Consider the following 17,940-nt stretch of genomic DNA (forward strand, 5'->3'; position numbering starts at 1 on the left):
TTGCAGTTATGTTATTTGTGAGAAAATAGTAATACTGAACATTTACCATGCTCTAAAATATCCATTATATGCATCTTTTGACGATTTATAAACCTGCCAATAATTAAGCGTTGCAAGGCGAAACGATTGAATAATTTGGAGAGTTCTGCTGCTGCAGTAATATTTTGTGATACTACGAGGATTGCTTATATATAAAGTATAAGATACATCTCTCATTGTAAGAGCACGGATGGTCTAATCGATAGAGTTTTACTCAAGGGATCAGTGGTTACGAGACCAGTTGAGGTTTACTTTTTTCTTTCTTTACTATTTTTTTACTGGAGCTCTTTAGATCTGATGTTTACATGTATAAATATAAAGCATGTAATGACAAACTTCAATACATTCCAAAATCTATGAAAAGGCCCATTTAAAGAGATTTGAATGGATAGAGAAAGCAAACGGTTATCACCACCTGCCATCGTATTTCTTATTTTCATAACAGATTTTATGGGAAAAATGAATTTAAGTTCAGAAGAAGCAATACAAGGAAGTATACGAAAATGTAGTTGTATTCAATTGCAAATTATTTTCTTTTGAACAACAGAAAACTCATTCATGTACAAAAGACAAGAACACTTCTGGAAATCCCAACTTTTCATTGCAGATTCGTATATCTGACACACAGGCCCAGTTTTGATTCTGCAGTGAACACGAGTTAATGTGTTATGTGTAAATAATGATTATTTATTTTATATAACATTCCTTTTACGTATTCATGTGTTTGTATATGATTGCGGAAATAAATGTTGGAATTGAAATTGTACATACTCGCTAAAATCCTTATCGAAACTGTGTCTCCTCTGATGTTTCTTTGAATTATTTGACAACCTTGCGTTTACATCTCTCGTGACCCCATACTCTTTAAAATAAGTTATAAAGTACTATATCATGTTTATATTATACTTATATTGCTCATCTTACAATGAGTTTATCTAATTTAATATATACGATATTACACGTTTTCAAATAAGGCTCGCTCATCTTATAATGAGTTTATCTTATTTTAATATATACGATATCACACGTTTCAACATAAGGTACTAAGATGATAGTATATTCACACATAAATGTTAACCTACACGACATATGAACATTGTTTATTGCATCTCAGCGGAATTCGTTCTGTTTAAATATTGATGCTATCCTTGTATTATATTAATTAGTTGAGAACTGTAAGTATCAACGCAATCCTGGTTGTTATTTGTTATAATACAAACGTACCTGCTGATTATATTGCATCCTCATCTTAAATAGCATACATGTATGCGACAATCAATTTGAATATTGATATTATTGACACTAATGGTGTTAGCTTTAGTTTATAAGTCGGCGAATTCAGTAAACAGTAAACATAAATGACAAGTGAAGTTGTATAAAAAAATCAAATATTTCATTTATAAAAACAAATATTGCATATATAAGTCTTATGGTAATAAATATCAGCATACATCCAAATAACATTGTATCAATAATTTAAAACATGTATTATAAATAATACAAATAAAATTGCCGAAAATGTTGTCATAAAAGGGCAATGTTATGTGTGTTTGTTGCCATTCCGTTCTACAATAATTTGAGAAGGAAATGTACCTAACATACTTATACCATTCGTCATGCACTTGTTATTGATAGTTTTTTTAAAAAGCGCTCTTATAAATTGAGATAAATAATTGCGTAAACAATACATAATATGACATTTATTCAGAAGCAGTGCAGCTGTTTACATGATTATACGTGTTATTGTCTAAAGTACTTCCATGTGTTGCATGCACGATTTTAATTTTGAAATAACTGTGACCAATTTGAGCTCAAATTGTATTCACACCATAAGTTACAAAAAGGCTTATCATGCAAATGTATTTGTTGTTTTCTTGTTGTTACTATTGTTTGTTGTTGTTTTCTTGTTGTTACTATTTGTTGTTGTTGTTTTTCACGTTGAAAATAAACGAAAAATATTTTTAAGATATACGATAACGGTACACTGATATTTTAACCCATTTATGCCTATCTTTTAGAAAAAAAGGCCATGGCAAACAGCGTAGACCCAGATGAGACGCCGCATGATGCGGCGTCTCATCTGGGTCTGCGCTGTTTGCTTAAAGGAATTTCTGTAAGAAATATTCTAAATATAGAAATAAATATACTAGACATCCATAATCATGGAAATAAATTGATCCAATTTAGAAGGATGGGAGAGTCCACTAGGCATAAATGGCTTAAGAAACGCCATATCTATAGTTGCAGCGTATGATCTTTAGTTACTTTCTTCGAGAATTACGAGGCAGTTACACAATTGTAGATCACCACATAAACATGTATGAAAATGGGAATGTAAATACACTAATTAGCATTCCGTCTGAGTCGGGATGCCTTGCAATCGCGAACATTTTACATCTGAATGCTATTACTAGAAGTATAGCATGTCAAAGATTGCTTTGATTGAGACATGTCGCAACACCATAACAGAAGAAGCTCTGTTAATTGATTGTTCTCTTATGAAGATAATCTTACCAAAACAAAATAAGATGTAAATTATTGCTTTTAGTTATGGTAATTAATTTAGCTATTGTATTGGCGACTCTTCATATTACGTAGAAAATGAATATGGTGTGTACATTTTGAAAGAATCAGATGATATGAACGAAAAAGATTTAATGGGCTTCATATTTTCATTCACCACCTATCTTGTTTACATTTTCAAAGCGAGTCAGCTTCAAACAAAACAAACCTTCACTGTATATCCACATACAAAGCGAGGAAAAAATTATCAAAATCTGTAGTATTGTGTGAAAACAATCTGTTTTTACAAATTTGTTTGATGTCTCGATTTCTTTTTAAAACCACAAAGCAACAAAACTGTCAATTTTTTTTTAAATATATATAATGTTCTGCATGTTTGACGTGGAAGTATCGTCAAGATCATTATCAATAACAAGTGATTTATCAACAACATATGTTAACACGAGAACTGCCAAATTGTGATAATACTTTGTCAAACAGAATTAATAAGTTATTTCTTGACAGTCCTAGGGCATATTTTTTACATCTACCGGTAATGATTGACGTTGTTGGCCTTCACAACAAAATAGTTCTCTCGTAATCTAGACCAAAATCAACAACACAAATGTCCGAGTAAACAACATTACAGACAATATGTCAAACATGTTTTGGTATGGCATGAATATAAAATGCTCGTGGCACGCGTATGTAATGCTTATTCGATCAGAAGAGCAACTAAATAACACCATTAATAACACATCCGAGTGTGTGAACTGGATGCGTTCGCCGACTTCTGACAGTATCGTTCTTTCCCGTCTTGCCATTTACGTCACATTTGACCTAGACATGATCTACCACTGCACATTTGTTCAAGAATCACTGCATATTTCTATTGTGAAATCAATTCACTAGACATAGTATAATACGTTCACAAAGCTCTCACGAAGTACGAATTATAATTGTATAAACATGCACAAACGATATCGGTATCAGAGTATGTTTATAATTTCTTGGGATTTAAGGTAATACGATAGAGAAAAGTAAACTGTATCTTAAATTAAGTACTACATTTAATGCGCTTGGTTAAAAAGAGAGAATAGACGCCGAACGACAAACACAACAGAAAACAATTATATCGTAAACATATAGGATGTTTCTAAATTGGAAAAGTAATTGTGTAAATGTATGTTTTATATTTACATATTTACATGCGACACATATGCATAAACATTCACATGTTGAACATGTTAATGACCATGTTTTATAAATGGATGTTTAACCAATACCAAAATCATAAACCACTCCTGATTGAAATCAGATTACGTTTGCCTACAAACACGAAAAAGCATATGCATAGCATATTAACATGAAATGTTAAAAAATTTCTAATTGTTAATAAGAACTTAAGTTTTAATTGATCGAAATAAATATTTCTAGTATTCTAAACAGCACCATGTCTTAAGAATCACATCGTACTTTGGTCCTAGAAGTTTTTTATTAAAGAAGACCGATTTTTTTCAACGATTTACATTATTTACACATTATAGAAACTATTGTTATAGCCACATGTCTACGTGCAACAATGTTTAACAATGAAAACACGTGCTATCAATTAGCGCTTTATTGTACATTTGGAAGCATTTGAGATAAGATGCAAAACAGTGTGCGTAATTTATTAGACGCATTACATTATAATTTGTTTGTCTAAATACAGTACATTCAAGGTGGTTGTTTTATATTGAATTCATTTGAATTCTAAAGATATTTATCAAAACAACAAGCCCATGCATGTGCTAAAAATGAAGTATATAAATATCCTGTTGGGTTTTCTTCGGCGAACCTATCAAAGATCACTTTGGACTTTGTGACTTTTGATTTTTTGTGATAATTTGTGGAGGCGAAAGATTGGACTCCAACGAATGCGGCATATCATATGATTTTGGGGAACGCAACTTACCACACTTGGATGTACGTAGACCGAAACCTGTTACATACTTTTTGATTTTTTAATTTACCTTTAAGTGTATGTGGAAGTTTTAAATAGCCCTTGATATCAGACAAGTCCAATATTGCAGAAAAAAAGAGCGAGTCTAAGATATGTTTACATATATTTGATAGAATAATAAGCAAAATATAAACCCGCAAACCTTTTGCAATTTTCGGTAAGCCTAAACACGATCTTAAACATACCATTAATCCAAATAAATAATGAAATACTTTACTGTTGAGAAAATTGGGATTCAAACTGAGTTGTCAATTCAGAGTGATAGTTAAATTTATTGCGTTTGTGATATGTGTTTATATCCAGTCGTAAATATAATTTTGAATAAAAAACAAATAGAAAATTAATATTTTAACTTTCTTTTTTTATTAATATTGAGTTTAGCTGTTGGTGAATTTTATTAAAATAATTTGTGTTTTGCGCCTCCTTTTTCACCAGCTTTTCATTAATACAACCACGTTAAGTTAACCATCTCACAATTTCCTCTGTTACCTGGTTTGTCAGTTCTTCAGACTATGATTTGTACATAATGTATTGGAATTAATTTATTTATCGATTTTCAACAGTATATTTAAGTCCTATCATGGCGATCAGTCAATCAACCTACAATTTCCTGTGTTAGCCGGTTAACCAGTACTGGGTCACATACTCATCTAGGCAAATGTACCAAATGGGGGGAAAAACATTTCCCATTTCCCATACAAGCTTGTAAGCCGGAACAAGATCAAACCCTCGATTCTCGATGTTTTAGTCCGTTCATAACAATGTTTTATATAATCATAGTAATGGACGATATAATAAAATTGATTCATTGAACGTGTAAAAATATGTCTAAATAACAATTAATACAACGATATACATACAATTTAGAATAAATCAATTAATATTATTACATAAACGTTTTATATAACAAAGCATGTGCTTGAGTTTACGTAACATATTACATTACATGTAATCACGATATATAAAGCGAACTCAATGTAACTATATAAATCCTTAGTATTACGAATAACGAATATCGAAATAAACAAAAAGTCATCTCTTCATATTGTTATTACAGTTCCTTAATATTGTACACAATTATGCAATTTATTACATATTGACACTAACAAATATTATGTAACCTCATTAAGTCTATATTAATCATAACATATAAATCTCATTTATAATTATGTATACACATTGCGGAAACATTTATCGAGCGAATTATAAATTACCGAATTTGTTGGAAACTGAACACTAAAGTGAAGATAATTCCAGAAAATTAAAGTCATCAAAAATACATATCCTGTTGATGATTGATTTGGTGTGCAAACAAATTGAACCGTTTTATTGATACGAATACAATGTGGTAAAAAGCATCACGTAATTACATGTTTGCTGTGTTATGTATGCATCGTGTTGGTTAATAGTAATATTGACGGCAAAAAGTTACAGATAAAACAAGTTTGCATATTGTAAATATACCACCAAAATGTTCAGGTGAGATGCACCGTACGAAATACAAAATAAAGTGTCGGTACAACACTATTTGGCAGCTAGATATTATTGTAACTTTACTAATTATATTTGTTTGTGTGCTGACGTCACTTTCGCCACATGGACACATCAATAAACGCTGAATTTGCAACGCGCGTATTATTTACAAAGTAAACATAAATAAACGTACTAATAAGTCAACCAGCATTACAAGTCAGTCTCACCTAGCGATAACAAAGTTGAATTATGAACTGAAGTATCTCTTTAATCTGGTCGTCCATTTTCCAAAAATGTATGAAGTTCAATCACTCTCTTTCTGGCTTCTATGATTTTCTGTCAACATTATTAGACATTTATATAATTAACTGATGTAAAAGATCTTATCGAATAATATACGGGATCACATGAAGTAGCGACAATGCGCCATAAAGTGTCTGTGTACACGAAAAGGTGTTATATGTTTAAACACATGGTTGTATCCGTAATAAATTGTAACAGACACAATTACATAATATAGTTTATTAACATATATATGAAGTACTTGTGATTTGTATATTAGGTTTATGGTATATTTCGCTTTTTAATTTTACATGTTTAGCTTAATTTTAAAGGTTTGGGCATATTTGTTAAACAAATAAGGCAGATGACAAAAGAACAATCTAATATTATCTTTTTAATGGCGTATATCGATTTAGACTTTAGAAGGATTATCAAGATGTGTATTTTCAAAATTGTCCGGCGAATTGCATATTTTAAGAAGTAAAACCGACGATTAAAATATATAAAAGAAAAAAACTTGTTGAAATGATCAAATGAACGACATACTCTTGCATACCTGTTTTGGCTCACTGTCAGACCATAACGTATAGCCACTTGCCAAACCCATTTGTACAAGAAACAAGACTATTGCTGCAATGAAAGGAACTAAAATTTAAGTAAAAGTATATAAAGGACATTATAATTATATATATATACATATCATTCCATATAATATTATACTGTTATGAAATGACTTGTTGATGTCAGTGATAATTGACCAGAATGAAAAAGTAATACTTAATCTTTATGACATTACAAGAATGTTGATTAATTGTAGCGTATACATTAATCACATCTTAATGTTTTCCAATGTTAATAGCATCATAAATTTAGCTTTATTTGGGCTGAAATTATTTATCTAGATGTTTATAATGTATTTGCATAAATGTCTTTGACGAAAACTAAACTAAATAAAAAAAGTAATCCGGTTCAGAGTTTCGTTAAATTAGAATTTCACAGTTTGGCATAGATTCATTTAGATACACCTCTACTCGATCCCTAAGAATCTTGTTGATCATAAATATCATTTGAGACAAACGCAACCTACCGGTCAGTTCTCCGGCCGAGATCCCTTTCTCGGGGTCATCTGCGTGCTTGTTCAGTAGCGTTCCTCCATAATAGAGCACGATCACAGTGGCTGCTGTCAGTAGCCAGCCTACTACCCCTTCAGTAACGACTTCGCGACAAAAAGTGTGTTTCTATGTTAATACACCATACTAATGCAAAACACTTAACTTATTTACCAACTAAACCATGTACATGTACTTGCAAAATTATCCGTTTGTGGAACAGACATCAGTGCATGCATTGGTTTTGTTCATAGTGTACCTTTAAACTTCGTCATGTTCATAGTTTATATTTATTTATTACAATGTTACAAGTAAGAACATTTTAACCAGCTATACCTCCAAGTATTAATAGCCGTGTTTCTGTCTTCCGGACTTGTTTCATATCATGTTCAAGTGTGGCCCGTGCATTCTGAGCGTTATCTTCGACGCATGTAAGCCTGTCTTTTGGTTTATTTTGCAGTTTGTTAATATGGTAACCTAAAAATGCACGTGTTAAAATTGCAAAAATTTTCACTTACATTTTTGAGTGGGTGTGAAGACAAAAATGTTTAATGCATTGAGTTGGATAATTTATGTTTGTTTAGTTACATGCGATAATCAGTATACGCATTCTTGTTTGTAACAATAGAGTACCAGTAGACTCTTGCATGCGAAAATGGGTCTTATATCGAAAACGACCAGCTTAGTTCCAGACCAGCTTGTTCATTCACGCAGCCTGGAAATGTGATAAGCTGTCCGCTGTTAGGTCACGAAAGAGTTCGTGCACTCATATGCCGAAAGGGGTAGCCCTTGACCAGACTGATGCACATGCTTTTCTGGAACTAGGTTGACCACAAATGGCATAAAATGCACTTTCGCATAACGCGGGTCATAAGCTAGATATTTGAAAAGAACAAGAATAATACCGAAAAAAATGGACGTTAGGCTGATGACAAGGATGACACCGAGCACACAAATTGTAAGGGACGCGTTCAGTATAAACAAGCCAACTAAGGATCCAAATATCTGCAAGAGGTACCGCACCGACTTCGACCATGTCGCCTATGGAAGAGCCATATTGGTTGTATTAAAATTTACACAGGATCTTTTCAACTTCCCACGTACATTTAAGGCATTGAATATTTAGCTCAATGATTGTTATTTTAATATTTATACTTTATACATTGAATACATCCACCCTATGACAAATTTTATATTAATTCACATAAATTTTTTTTTTATATAATTAATGTCTATTTTCTGACATGTACGTACTATGTTCGGCAATGCTTGGGTGTCGAAAGTCAGTATGCGCAATAACTGGTCTATTCTGAAAATCATGCAGTTAACACCAAGTCATCAAAAATAGTACCATATATTCATTTCGATTGTAATTAGTATGAACATAATATGAGCATACATATTTAACAAGACTCAGAGGATAATAACATTCGACCACTCACTGAATTGTCCAAAGTTTCCAATTAATTTACCCGTTTGATCAATAATAAACAAAATTACACATAATACATATTAAACGCAAGCATTTGTGTTTAATAGCATGATCAATCCGCTATTTCATAGACGAGTCGACACGTTTCACTAAATGAAATAGATGATTAGTCGAAAAACTAACGCTTATTTTCATAGTTGTATAGTTTGGGTGACAAAAATATTAATCGATTTAATGAGCCTTGAAGTTGTTGCATTTGTTATTGTTTTAATATTTACTTGAATTTTTCAAAGACGGCCTGTTCATTATTCTTAATCCTATTCAACATTTGCTTGCGAATCCCCTCAACTGTCTGTAGATCTGCACGGTTGAGCAACCAGCAACGACACATGGTACACAGATAGCCGACCAGGCCTGCAGTACCCATGCATCCCAGGTTAGGCCGTATATCGCCTAGAAATGGAGAAACATGTACATGACATATTGGTAATTATCGTGTGATTTTCTTTATCTATGTGACCACTTAAATTTTATTAGCACGAGGATACTTGCTATCAATATAAATAATCCATGAAAAATTAATATTTTACACGCACTGCATAGCTCATTTCAAGCGAAATTAATATGTCCTGGTGGTGGTTTTCATTATAAAAAAGTTTTTAAAAGCTTATATTTAATGACAAATTGAGTGGTGTTAGTATCTCACCTTTCTTATCAAGTGCTGAATCAACTGCCTGTCCAAAATAGATTGTAGCCATTACCTGAGCCATACTGGACACACATAGAAAGGTCCACCCAAGTAACATCTTGGGTATTTCCTATAAAATGATACAATCAGCCTTGTTTACAAAGGAAATCATTGACACCATTTGTTATATCTCATAGTTTAATATCCACTACAACATGTTTGACGATGTGTTCGATTATTAGTGCACTTTTGGTATTATTTGCGTTATAAGATCAATAGTTAAATCATTTATATAAAATAGTGCATGGTACGCATTGTTGGAAAGTTTATTTTCTTAATATAATTTAGTTAGTTGTATTCAGCAAATGCAAATAATTTCATAGAGTTTTCGGTATTTCGGTATAAAGGTGATAAACAAAATGGCTGATGCGGGTAATGTTTTATCTTCGTAAAAAGAACATACCCACCGGCTTATTAAACTGCATGAGAAACTCGTATGCTTTTGGGGTGACAACATTTTGGTCATCCTGCAATATGTACTATAATATAAAGAAGTGAAACTCCAGCTGCTGAATCATACACATGAGTGTTTCATATGCAATATAACAACAATAAATGTGTGTTTGATAAAGCATTGTGTCATCTTGTTTAAATAAAATACAGAGCTAATTGGTGCACGCTTAGAGGAGTTTACTAATCTGCATGTGTATTCATTAAAACGCATGAGTACTAGTAGGTAGGCCTAGCGATATACAAGATATGTATTGTTAAGTAATTATATCCTTTCTCGATAAAACTTTCCCGAAGTAAAAAAAGCATTATTGTTGAGTCACTTTACTAATTACACAAACGATTGCACAAAACATATTCCCGGATCAAATTTATTACATGCATAAACTATTAAGTACAAACCTTAACAAATTTTTCGCTTAACTAAAGTGAAATAAAACTCTTTACCCTTTTCAAACGAGCATCGCCTAATATGCCGAGCAGCATACTTAGTTGCAGAAGACCACATATTGGAGACGCGATTATTGACATTTTGCAGAACGTTGTCAATGTGTCGAAGTTTCCATCAGTAATGGCGGCAAATATTTTAACAAATTCATACAATATGACGAGCGCTATAAATCCTAATGTAACGGCACCAAAAGTGTTTACATTCTTTTGTCCAATTTTACCCGTTAATATACCAATTATCAAAGCTAGAATAAGTATAAGCAATGCTTTAATAGGTACACCGTTGATAATATCATAAAACGTGTCAATATTCCATTCAGTACTACTTCCACCTGAAAAAAAGAAGAAACAACATTGTTCAAACATAAAGTTTGCTAAATGTTTTGATGATGAAAAAACATCAACAACAATAATGAATCAATCATAATAATATATCAGATTTCCTTTTTCTGTTTTGTTAAAACAAATTATTGCAGTAAAGAGGACCATCCAATGTAAGAAAATATGTATATTTACATGGCCATATCATTGCAGGTAGTGATGATATCAATTCTAGAACAGTCACTATAAACAAGCCAATCCACATTCTATTCTTCTCATCCACAATGCCTTTTATGGGCATCGTTTGTTTTGTATTCTCATGTACTTGCATGTCTGTTAAGTTAATCTGTTCAAATAAAATAAACATATAACATTCGAAGCAATCGTGAGGTTCAACTTTTTGTCATAATGTATGCTATCTTTCGATTGCAATAACTAACACAAAAGAGAACAGATTGAGGAATTCAGATTTTAGGCAGTAGACCACATGTATAACTTTATCGTGTTTCTCACTACGCGAGAGACATATCAGTTTCGTAGAAAAGTGAACACGTTGAAAGATATTCTACACTTTAGCGAATACTATTGGCTATTGGGAAGCAAATTAAATTTAACAATTGTTCACTCCCCAAATAGACTGATCCCGGATAGCGCTAGACGTTGGCAGGAAAACATTTATACCCATGTACAAATAACGCTGGCCCACATGGTACATCAAAGCAGGTTCTTCCAAAAATAACGATTGATATGTGATGTTGTATTGAGAGAATTTTTAACGTCGAGCTTTGTTTGTCCTGTTTTAATAGATGGGTTTCCTAAACTAGAACATTGAAATAAACGTATACTGTTCCGTAGTTCGCAACTAATCGTTCATCGCGTGTTTTCAATCGTTTGTGTACAACGCATTTGCATTAAGTCTATACACGAATCCTGTCCATCGCAAGTAAACATTCTCCACCTATGAAATCAGATTCACGCTGTCCCGGACGATCAACTAAGAAGGTGCATCGCAAGCGGTTTCTGCACCTTCTATACAATTCGAAGTGAAGAGAAAATGAGAAATATAACACAAGGCCGTGGAAAATAAAACACCCAGCATGGTATGCAGTTCCGCCCTTTGTCAGGATCGTCCACAAGCTCACAATACATGTGAGTCTGAAACTTAGTTCTTGTCATGGGAGATGAATACCGAGGCATTTTCTCGTCGAGTCGCGCACTGCCTAAGAACCATAGAGATAAATCAGAGGCAAGCATATGTACAGATGCAACTTTTCCAATACACAGTTGGTGCTATTGATAGTAAAAAATCACTTCTGTTGACACTGATTACCGTTTCAGGTTTCGATTTCAAGTAAGTAGGATAGTAGATGTAAAGCAAACATCTTAAACGCATTGAAGATAATAGTAGAACCAGTACTCTAAAACGAAACCTTAGTGAGCTTGCCACTGGTAGAACCAGTACCCTAATACGAAACCTTAGTGAGCTTGCCACTGTCGATGCCTGATAAGACCCACCTTCTGTCCCGCTCGCCGAATATACGTAGGTTGTTTTGTGTATGCTCGTTTATTTATAAGTTGCTCTCTTATAGCGGTAGTGAATTAATGTCTGAAAAGCGCATTCCCGGATGGGTCTTGAGTTTTAACCATCCCTCTAAAGGTCTAGAAGAGCATTCCGTGATGGGTCTTGAGTTAATTTTAACCATCCCTCTAAAATTCTAGAAGGGCACTACCTGATGGGTCTTGAGTTTTAAGCATTCCTCTAAAGGTCTAGAAGAGCATTCCCTGATGGGTCTTGAGTTTTAACCATTCCTCTAAACGTCTAGAAGAGCATTCCCTGATGGTCTTGAGTTTTAACCATCCCTCTAAAGGTCTAGAAGAGCACTACCTGATGGGTCTTGAGTTTTAACCATTCCTGTAAACGTCTTGAAGAGCATTCCATGATGGTTTTGAGTTTTAACCACCCCCCTAAACGTCTTGAAGAGCACTTCCTGATGGGTCTTGAGTTTTAACCATCTCTCTTAACGTCTAAAAGAGCACTTCCTGGTGGGTCATGAGTTTTAACCATTCCTCTAAACGTCTTGAAGAGCATTCCATGATGGTTTTGAGTTTTAACCACCCCACTAAAGGTCTAGAAGAGCACTTCCTGATGGGTCTTGAGTTTTAACCATCCCTCTAAAGGTCTAGAAGAGAACTTCCTGGTGGGTCTTGAGTTTTAACCATTCCTCTAAAGGTCTAGAAGAGAACTTCCTGATGGGTCTTGAGATTTAACCATCACTCTAAACGTCTAAAGAGCACTTCCTGATTGGTCATGAGTTTAAACCATTCCTCTTAACGTCTAGAAAAGCACTTCCTGGTGAGGCTTGAGTTTTAAGCATCCCTCTAAACGTCTAGAAGAGCACTTCCTGATAGGTCTTAAATTTTAAAAACCATTCCTCTAAACGTCTAGAAGAGCATTCCCTGATGATCTTGAGTTTTAACCATCCCTCTAAACGTCTAGAAGAGCACTTCCTGGTGGGTCTTGAGTTTTAACCATCCCTCTAAACGTCTAGAAGAGCACTTCCTGATGGTCTTGAGTTTTAACCATCCCCCTAAACGTCGAGAAGAGCACTTCCTGATGGGTCTTGAGTTTTAACCATCTCTCTAAACGTCTAGAAAAGCACTTCCTGGTGGGTCTTGAGTTTTAACCATCCCTCTAAACGTCTAGAAAAGCACTTCCTGATGGATCTTGAGTTTTTACCATTCCTCTAAACGTCTAGAAGAGCACTTTCTGATGGGTCTTGAGTTTTAACCATCCCTCTCTTAACGTCTAAAAGAGCACTTCCTGGTGAATCTTGAGTTTTAACCAACCCCCTAAAGGTCTAGAAGAGCATTTCTTGATGGAGCTTGAATTTTAACCATTCCTCTAAATGTCTAGACAATAACAAACAACAGGAAAAAAACATTGCAGCAACAGCAGAACCCTATTTGATGACGTCTGCTTTTCCTTATGAACAATACTGTAGAAGTCATACGACACATACGAAAGAATAGTAATATAAGAGTAAATAAGCTGGAGTGCGAATAATTGTTTTACATGCATCAGTATTGTCGCAAGCCGAAGCCATGCGCTATAAACCATATTTCAGCAAAAACCAACAATGTCTGCACCTACTGCAAAATTTAATTCATATGAATACCCCGTCTTGAAGAATCAACTACAAGAAACAGCTCTGTCAACAATAGCAATGTGTGGTCTGTTGTTAAACAAATTGAACAGAACACGTTGGATACATACGCCAATGCGAGCCCGCGGGCCGAAACGTTCATCTCGGCAAACATCATCAAGCAACGACCAAGCATCTCCCCTGCTAGTCAACGACCACGCATCTCCCCTGCTAGTCAACAACCAAGCATCTCCCCTGCTAGTCAACGACCACGCATCTCCCCTGCTAGTCAACGACCACGCATCTCCCCTGCTAGTCAACGACCAAGCATCTCCCCTGCTAGTCAACGACCAAGCATCTCCCCTGCTAGTCAACGACCACGCATCTCCCCTGCTAGTCAACGACCACGCATCTCCCCTGCTAGTCAACGACCAAGCATCTCCCCTGCTAGTCAACGACCACGCATCTCCCCTGCTAGTCAACGACCACACATCTCCCCTGCTAGTCAACGACCAAGCATCTCCCCTGCTAGTCAACGACCACGCATCTCCCCTGCAAGTCAACGACCAAGCATCTCCCCTGCTAGTCAACGACCAAGCATCTCCCCTGCTAGTCAACGACCAAGCATCTCCCCTGCTAGTCAACGACCAAGCATCTCCCCTGCTAGTCAACGACCAAGCATCTCCCCTGCTAGTCAACGACCAAGCATCTCCCCTGCTAGTCAAATGTTCGAGTGTGATTGACACTCAGCTAGCGGAGAACCGCCACGTAGATTATACAGAACATTAATAAAATGCACCATTATGATTGACCAATTGCGCATATGTCATTAGTTTTATAACAATTATGTTTTTTATTGTAAATGAAGTTTGGGCATTTGTATCTTTCATTAGGTTCAACAAAAATATTTGACTAATGTTACACATTATACTTTTTTATACATCATTTGTACGTTGCACAGAAGCATGTGTGGTTGCTAAAATAGTATATTGACTAGCATTTACTACACTACAGAAAACGCACAACCGTGAACAATTATTTTGCCAAGAAGTATTGCTTTTGTAATAATCAAATAAAAATATTTCAGAAAATGTAAGCAAACTTTTCTACGATATAATTGAAACGTGTAATTGATACGATTGATACTGCAACTCTAGTGTAGATATCATGCGCATGTTATCATGTTTTATAGGTGTAACACTTACTGATTTCTCTGAAATCGTTTGCCAAACCGTAATTTATACAAAATATGTCAGTTTTTCAACTAAAACTTCACATGTACTGAAAAACTAGCAAATGCATAACTGAACAAAAAATAATTTGATAACGATAATAGTTATTATGACCCTGGATACAATGATATAGTGATGCCCATGATATTGACACATTTCACCAGCACTTAATTGTTATTTACTAGCTACAAAAGTATGTGTACATCTGATGTTAAAAATGGGTAAATTCCAGCCGAAGGAAATTAAGACCACCTGTTCATAAATCATTTGCATGATGCACGCAAACATATTTTTCACTGAAAAAATTATATTGTATCTATGTACGGAATTTTTTTAAGTCTGAGATTTTTTAACAAACCGATGAAGGATTTGCACAGAAATAGCGACGATCATATATAAATCATAGCTGCTTCAGTTGTTGTGTTATGAAAGGTATAAAGCCCCAACAATAAGGTGATGAAGGGCAAAGTAATGATTAACCCATTTATGCCTAGCGTCTAGAAAAAGGCAAACAGCGCAGACCCTGATGAGTCTCATCTGGGTCTGCGCTGTTTGCTTGAAGGAATTTCTGTAAGAAATATTCTTAATACAGAAATAAAAGAAATGTTCTAAATATAGAAATAAATATCCTAGACATCCCTATTAAATTTTGGAAATAAATTGATCCAATGAGAAGAATGGGGGAGTCCACTAGGCATAAATGGGTTAAACAGCAGACAGGTATGATCCATATACATGCATGTGAGCGAAAATGAAAACACGGTTTCTGAAAAGTGTTATTACCGTGAATACAAAACTGTTGTAAGCTTAGCTGATAATATGAGTCGTGTTCTGAGATAACTGGGCATAATGCATGCGCGTAGTGTCGTTCCAGAGGCCAGTCCGCACAGGCTTGTCAGGGATGACACTTTCCGCCTAAATTGGATTTTTGCTAAGAAGAGACTTCATTTAACCCATTTATGCCTAGCGTCTAGAAAAAAGGCCTTGGCAAACGATGCGGCGTCTCATCAGGGTCTGCGCTGTTTGCTTTAAGGAATTTCTGTAAGAAATATTATAAATATAGAAATTAATATACTATACATCCCTAACTTCGACATAAATTGATCCAATTTAGAAGGATGGGAGAGTCCACTTGGCATAAATGGGTTAAACGAAAAATGTCATAATAGCGGAAAGTGTCGTCCCTGATTAGCCTGTGCGGACTGCACAGGCTAATCTGGGACGACACTTTACGCACATGCAGTATGCCCAATTTTCTCAAAACGCGACTTATATAAACAAAAAAACTTACCTCCGTGCACCTCATTACCGAATAACGCAATGTGTGTACGTATATCTCATTTCAACTGGGAAGAGTCACATATCTCATATCAAAGAGCGCGGTATCATTGTCGTGCCTGCTCTTGACACAAATAAAGCTTTATCTTGCATACTCATTTTCTTGCAAATAAGCGCACATGAATGATAACTAGATACATAAACACACACATGTTAGAAAGATATTATAGATATACATGCCAAAATGTTTAGAAATGTAAACGAGATTATGGAGTGTTTCAAGAGTCGGTCTCTAGGAATACCGGGTTTAATGCATGAACGTAACGTATCGTCCGGGATTAGCATGTGCACTCTAACTGATTTTCGTTTAGAACAGGCCTCATTTAAACAAAAATTTCTATAAAATCGGAAATGGTCGCCCCTGTAATACTTTTCGCAACAATCATCGCCTTTGTGAGACCTGCCGGACATGAGCCAGTAAACTCATATGAGTCGCGTTCTAAGAAAACTGGGCATAATGCATGTGCGTAAAGTGTCTTCCCAGATTAGCCTGTGCAGTCCGCACAGGCTAAACAGGGACGACACTTTCCGCCTAAATTGCATTTTTGCTAAGAAGAGACTTCATTTAAACGACAAGTGTCATTCAAGCGGACTGCACAGGCTAATCTGGGACGACACTTTACGCACATGCATTATGCCAAGTTTGCTCAGAACTCAACTCATACATTAACGCGCTGCAATTCAGGAGCGGTGAGGCTTACTTTTGCCGATGCTACTTCCTGTCAATTCCCGACAAGTACAGATCCTGCTCTAACAACAAATAATTCAATTTTGCACGACGGTTGCATGCCATATGTGAGAGGAAGAAACGGCAACTCTGCATGGAGATTTCAACTTATCATTATATGCCAAAGTATTTCAGTTTTTTTGTTTTTTCTCTTCATCAATGGATACTTAAAAATATACTGAACTGCGTACCTTGGCAAACGTTATAACAAACCACATACTAATCAATTGCGCAATATATGATACAAATATAGAATTCTAATGAAATTTTGCTATGTAATAAGAACACTATCGTTTTCACAATAATTATATTGTTCATAATATATTACAGTCCATAATGTTGATTTATTTGTGCATAGTTTGGATAAACCTCGGATTTAAAATTCGCGAATTCGCTAGAAATCAAGTTATGTATTTATTTGTTTTACGATGTGACACGTACATTTAAATTCGTTTATGCAAACCATAGGTCATATGAGAACGCATATTAGGTTAATTGGAATAATATCTTCAAATACATAACAATCCGACATACTTGACCATGTTTCGAAGTAATGGTCGCGTTCTGAGAAAACTGGGCATAATGCATGTGCGTAAAGTGTCGTCCCAGATTAGCCTGTGCAGTCCGCACAGGCTAATCGGGGACGGCACTTTCCGCCTAAACTTGATTTTCAGTAAGGAGGGACTTCC

At 34.9% G+C, this 17,940-nt stretch overlaps 1 protein-coding gene across 3 annotated transcripts; it reads right to left on the reverse strand.

Annotated features, from left to right (window-relative positions):
• Positions 1-4,147: 4,147 nt before the first annotated feature.
• Positions 4,148-16,633, reverse strand: LOC127841956 (uncharacterized). Of its 3 annotated transcripts, none has more exons than XM_052371166.1 (12): positions 16,478-16,633; positions 11,007-11,157; positions 10,488-10,822; positions 9,998-10,057; positions 9,549-9,660; positions 9,121-9,295; positions 8,665-8,719; positions 8,316-8,451; positions 7,747-7,887; positions 7,389-7,517; positions 6,858-6,931; positions 4,148-6,355 (listed from the first exon to the last, which is right to left on the reverse strand). In XM_052371166.1, exons 1-12 carry the CDS (start codon positions 16,490-16,492, stop codon positions 6,287-6,289), a joined length of 1,452 nt encoding a protein of 483 aa, XP_052227126.1. In that variant the 5' UTR covers positions 16,493-16,633; the 3' UTR covers positions 4,148-6,286. The 3 variants fall into 3 exon arrangements, with proteins under 3 accessions (XP_052227126.1, XP_052227115.1, XP_052227133.1); XM_052371155.1 differs by having other exon boundaries at positions 9,998-10,069; XM_052371173.1 differs by lacking the exon at positions 16,478-16,633 and adding an exon at positions 16,140-16,225 and having other exon boundaries at positions 9,998-10,069.
• Positions 16,634-17,940: the final 1,307 nt, after the last annotated feature.

The sequence above is a fragment of the Dreissena polymorpha genome, chromosome 1 (genome assembly GCF_020536995.1).
Source record: "Dreissena polymorpha isolate Duluth1 chromosome 1, UMN_Dpol_1.0, whole genome shotgun sequence".
Lineage (NCBI taxonomy): Eukaryota > Metazoa > Mollusca > Bivalvia > Myida > Dreissenidae > Dreissena > Dreissena polymorpha.

Coding starts and splice junctions, on each gene's coding strand:
- LOC127841956 (XM_052371155.1), bottom strand. Junction 6,932..7,388: donor CTCGGCCGGAGAACTGACCG/GTAGGTTGCGTT, acceptor CTTTCATTGCAG/CAATAGTCTTGTTTCTTGTA. Junction 6,356..6,857: donor CTGACAGTGAGCCAAAACAG/GTATGCAAGAGT, acceptor TAATGTTGACAG/AAAATCATAGAAGCCAGAAA.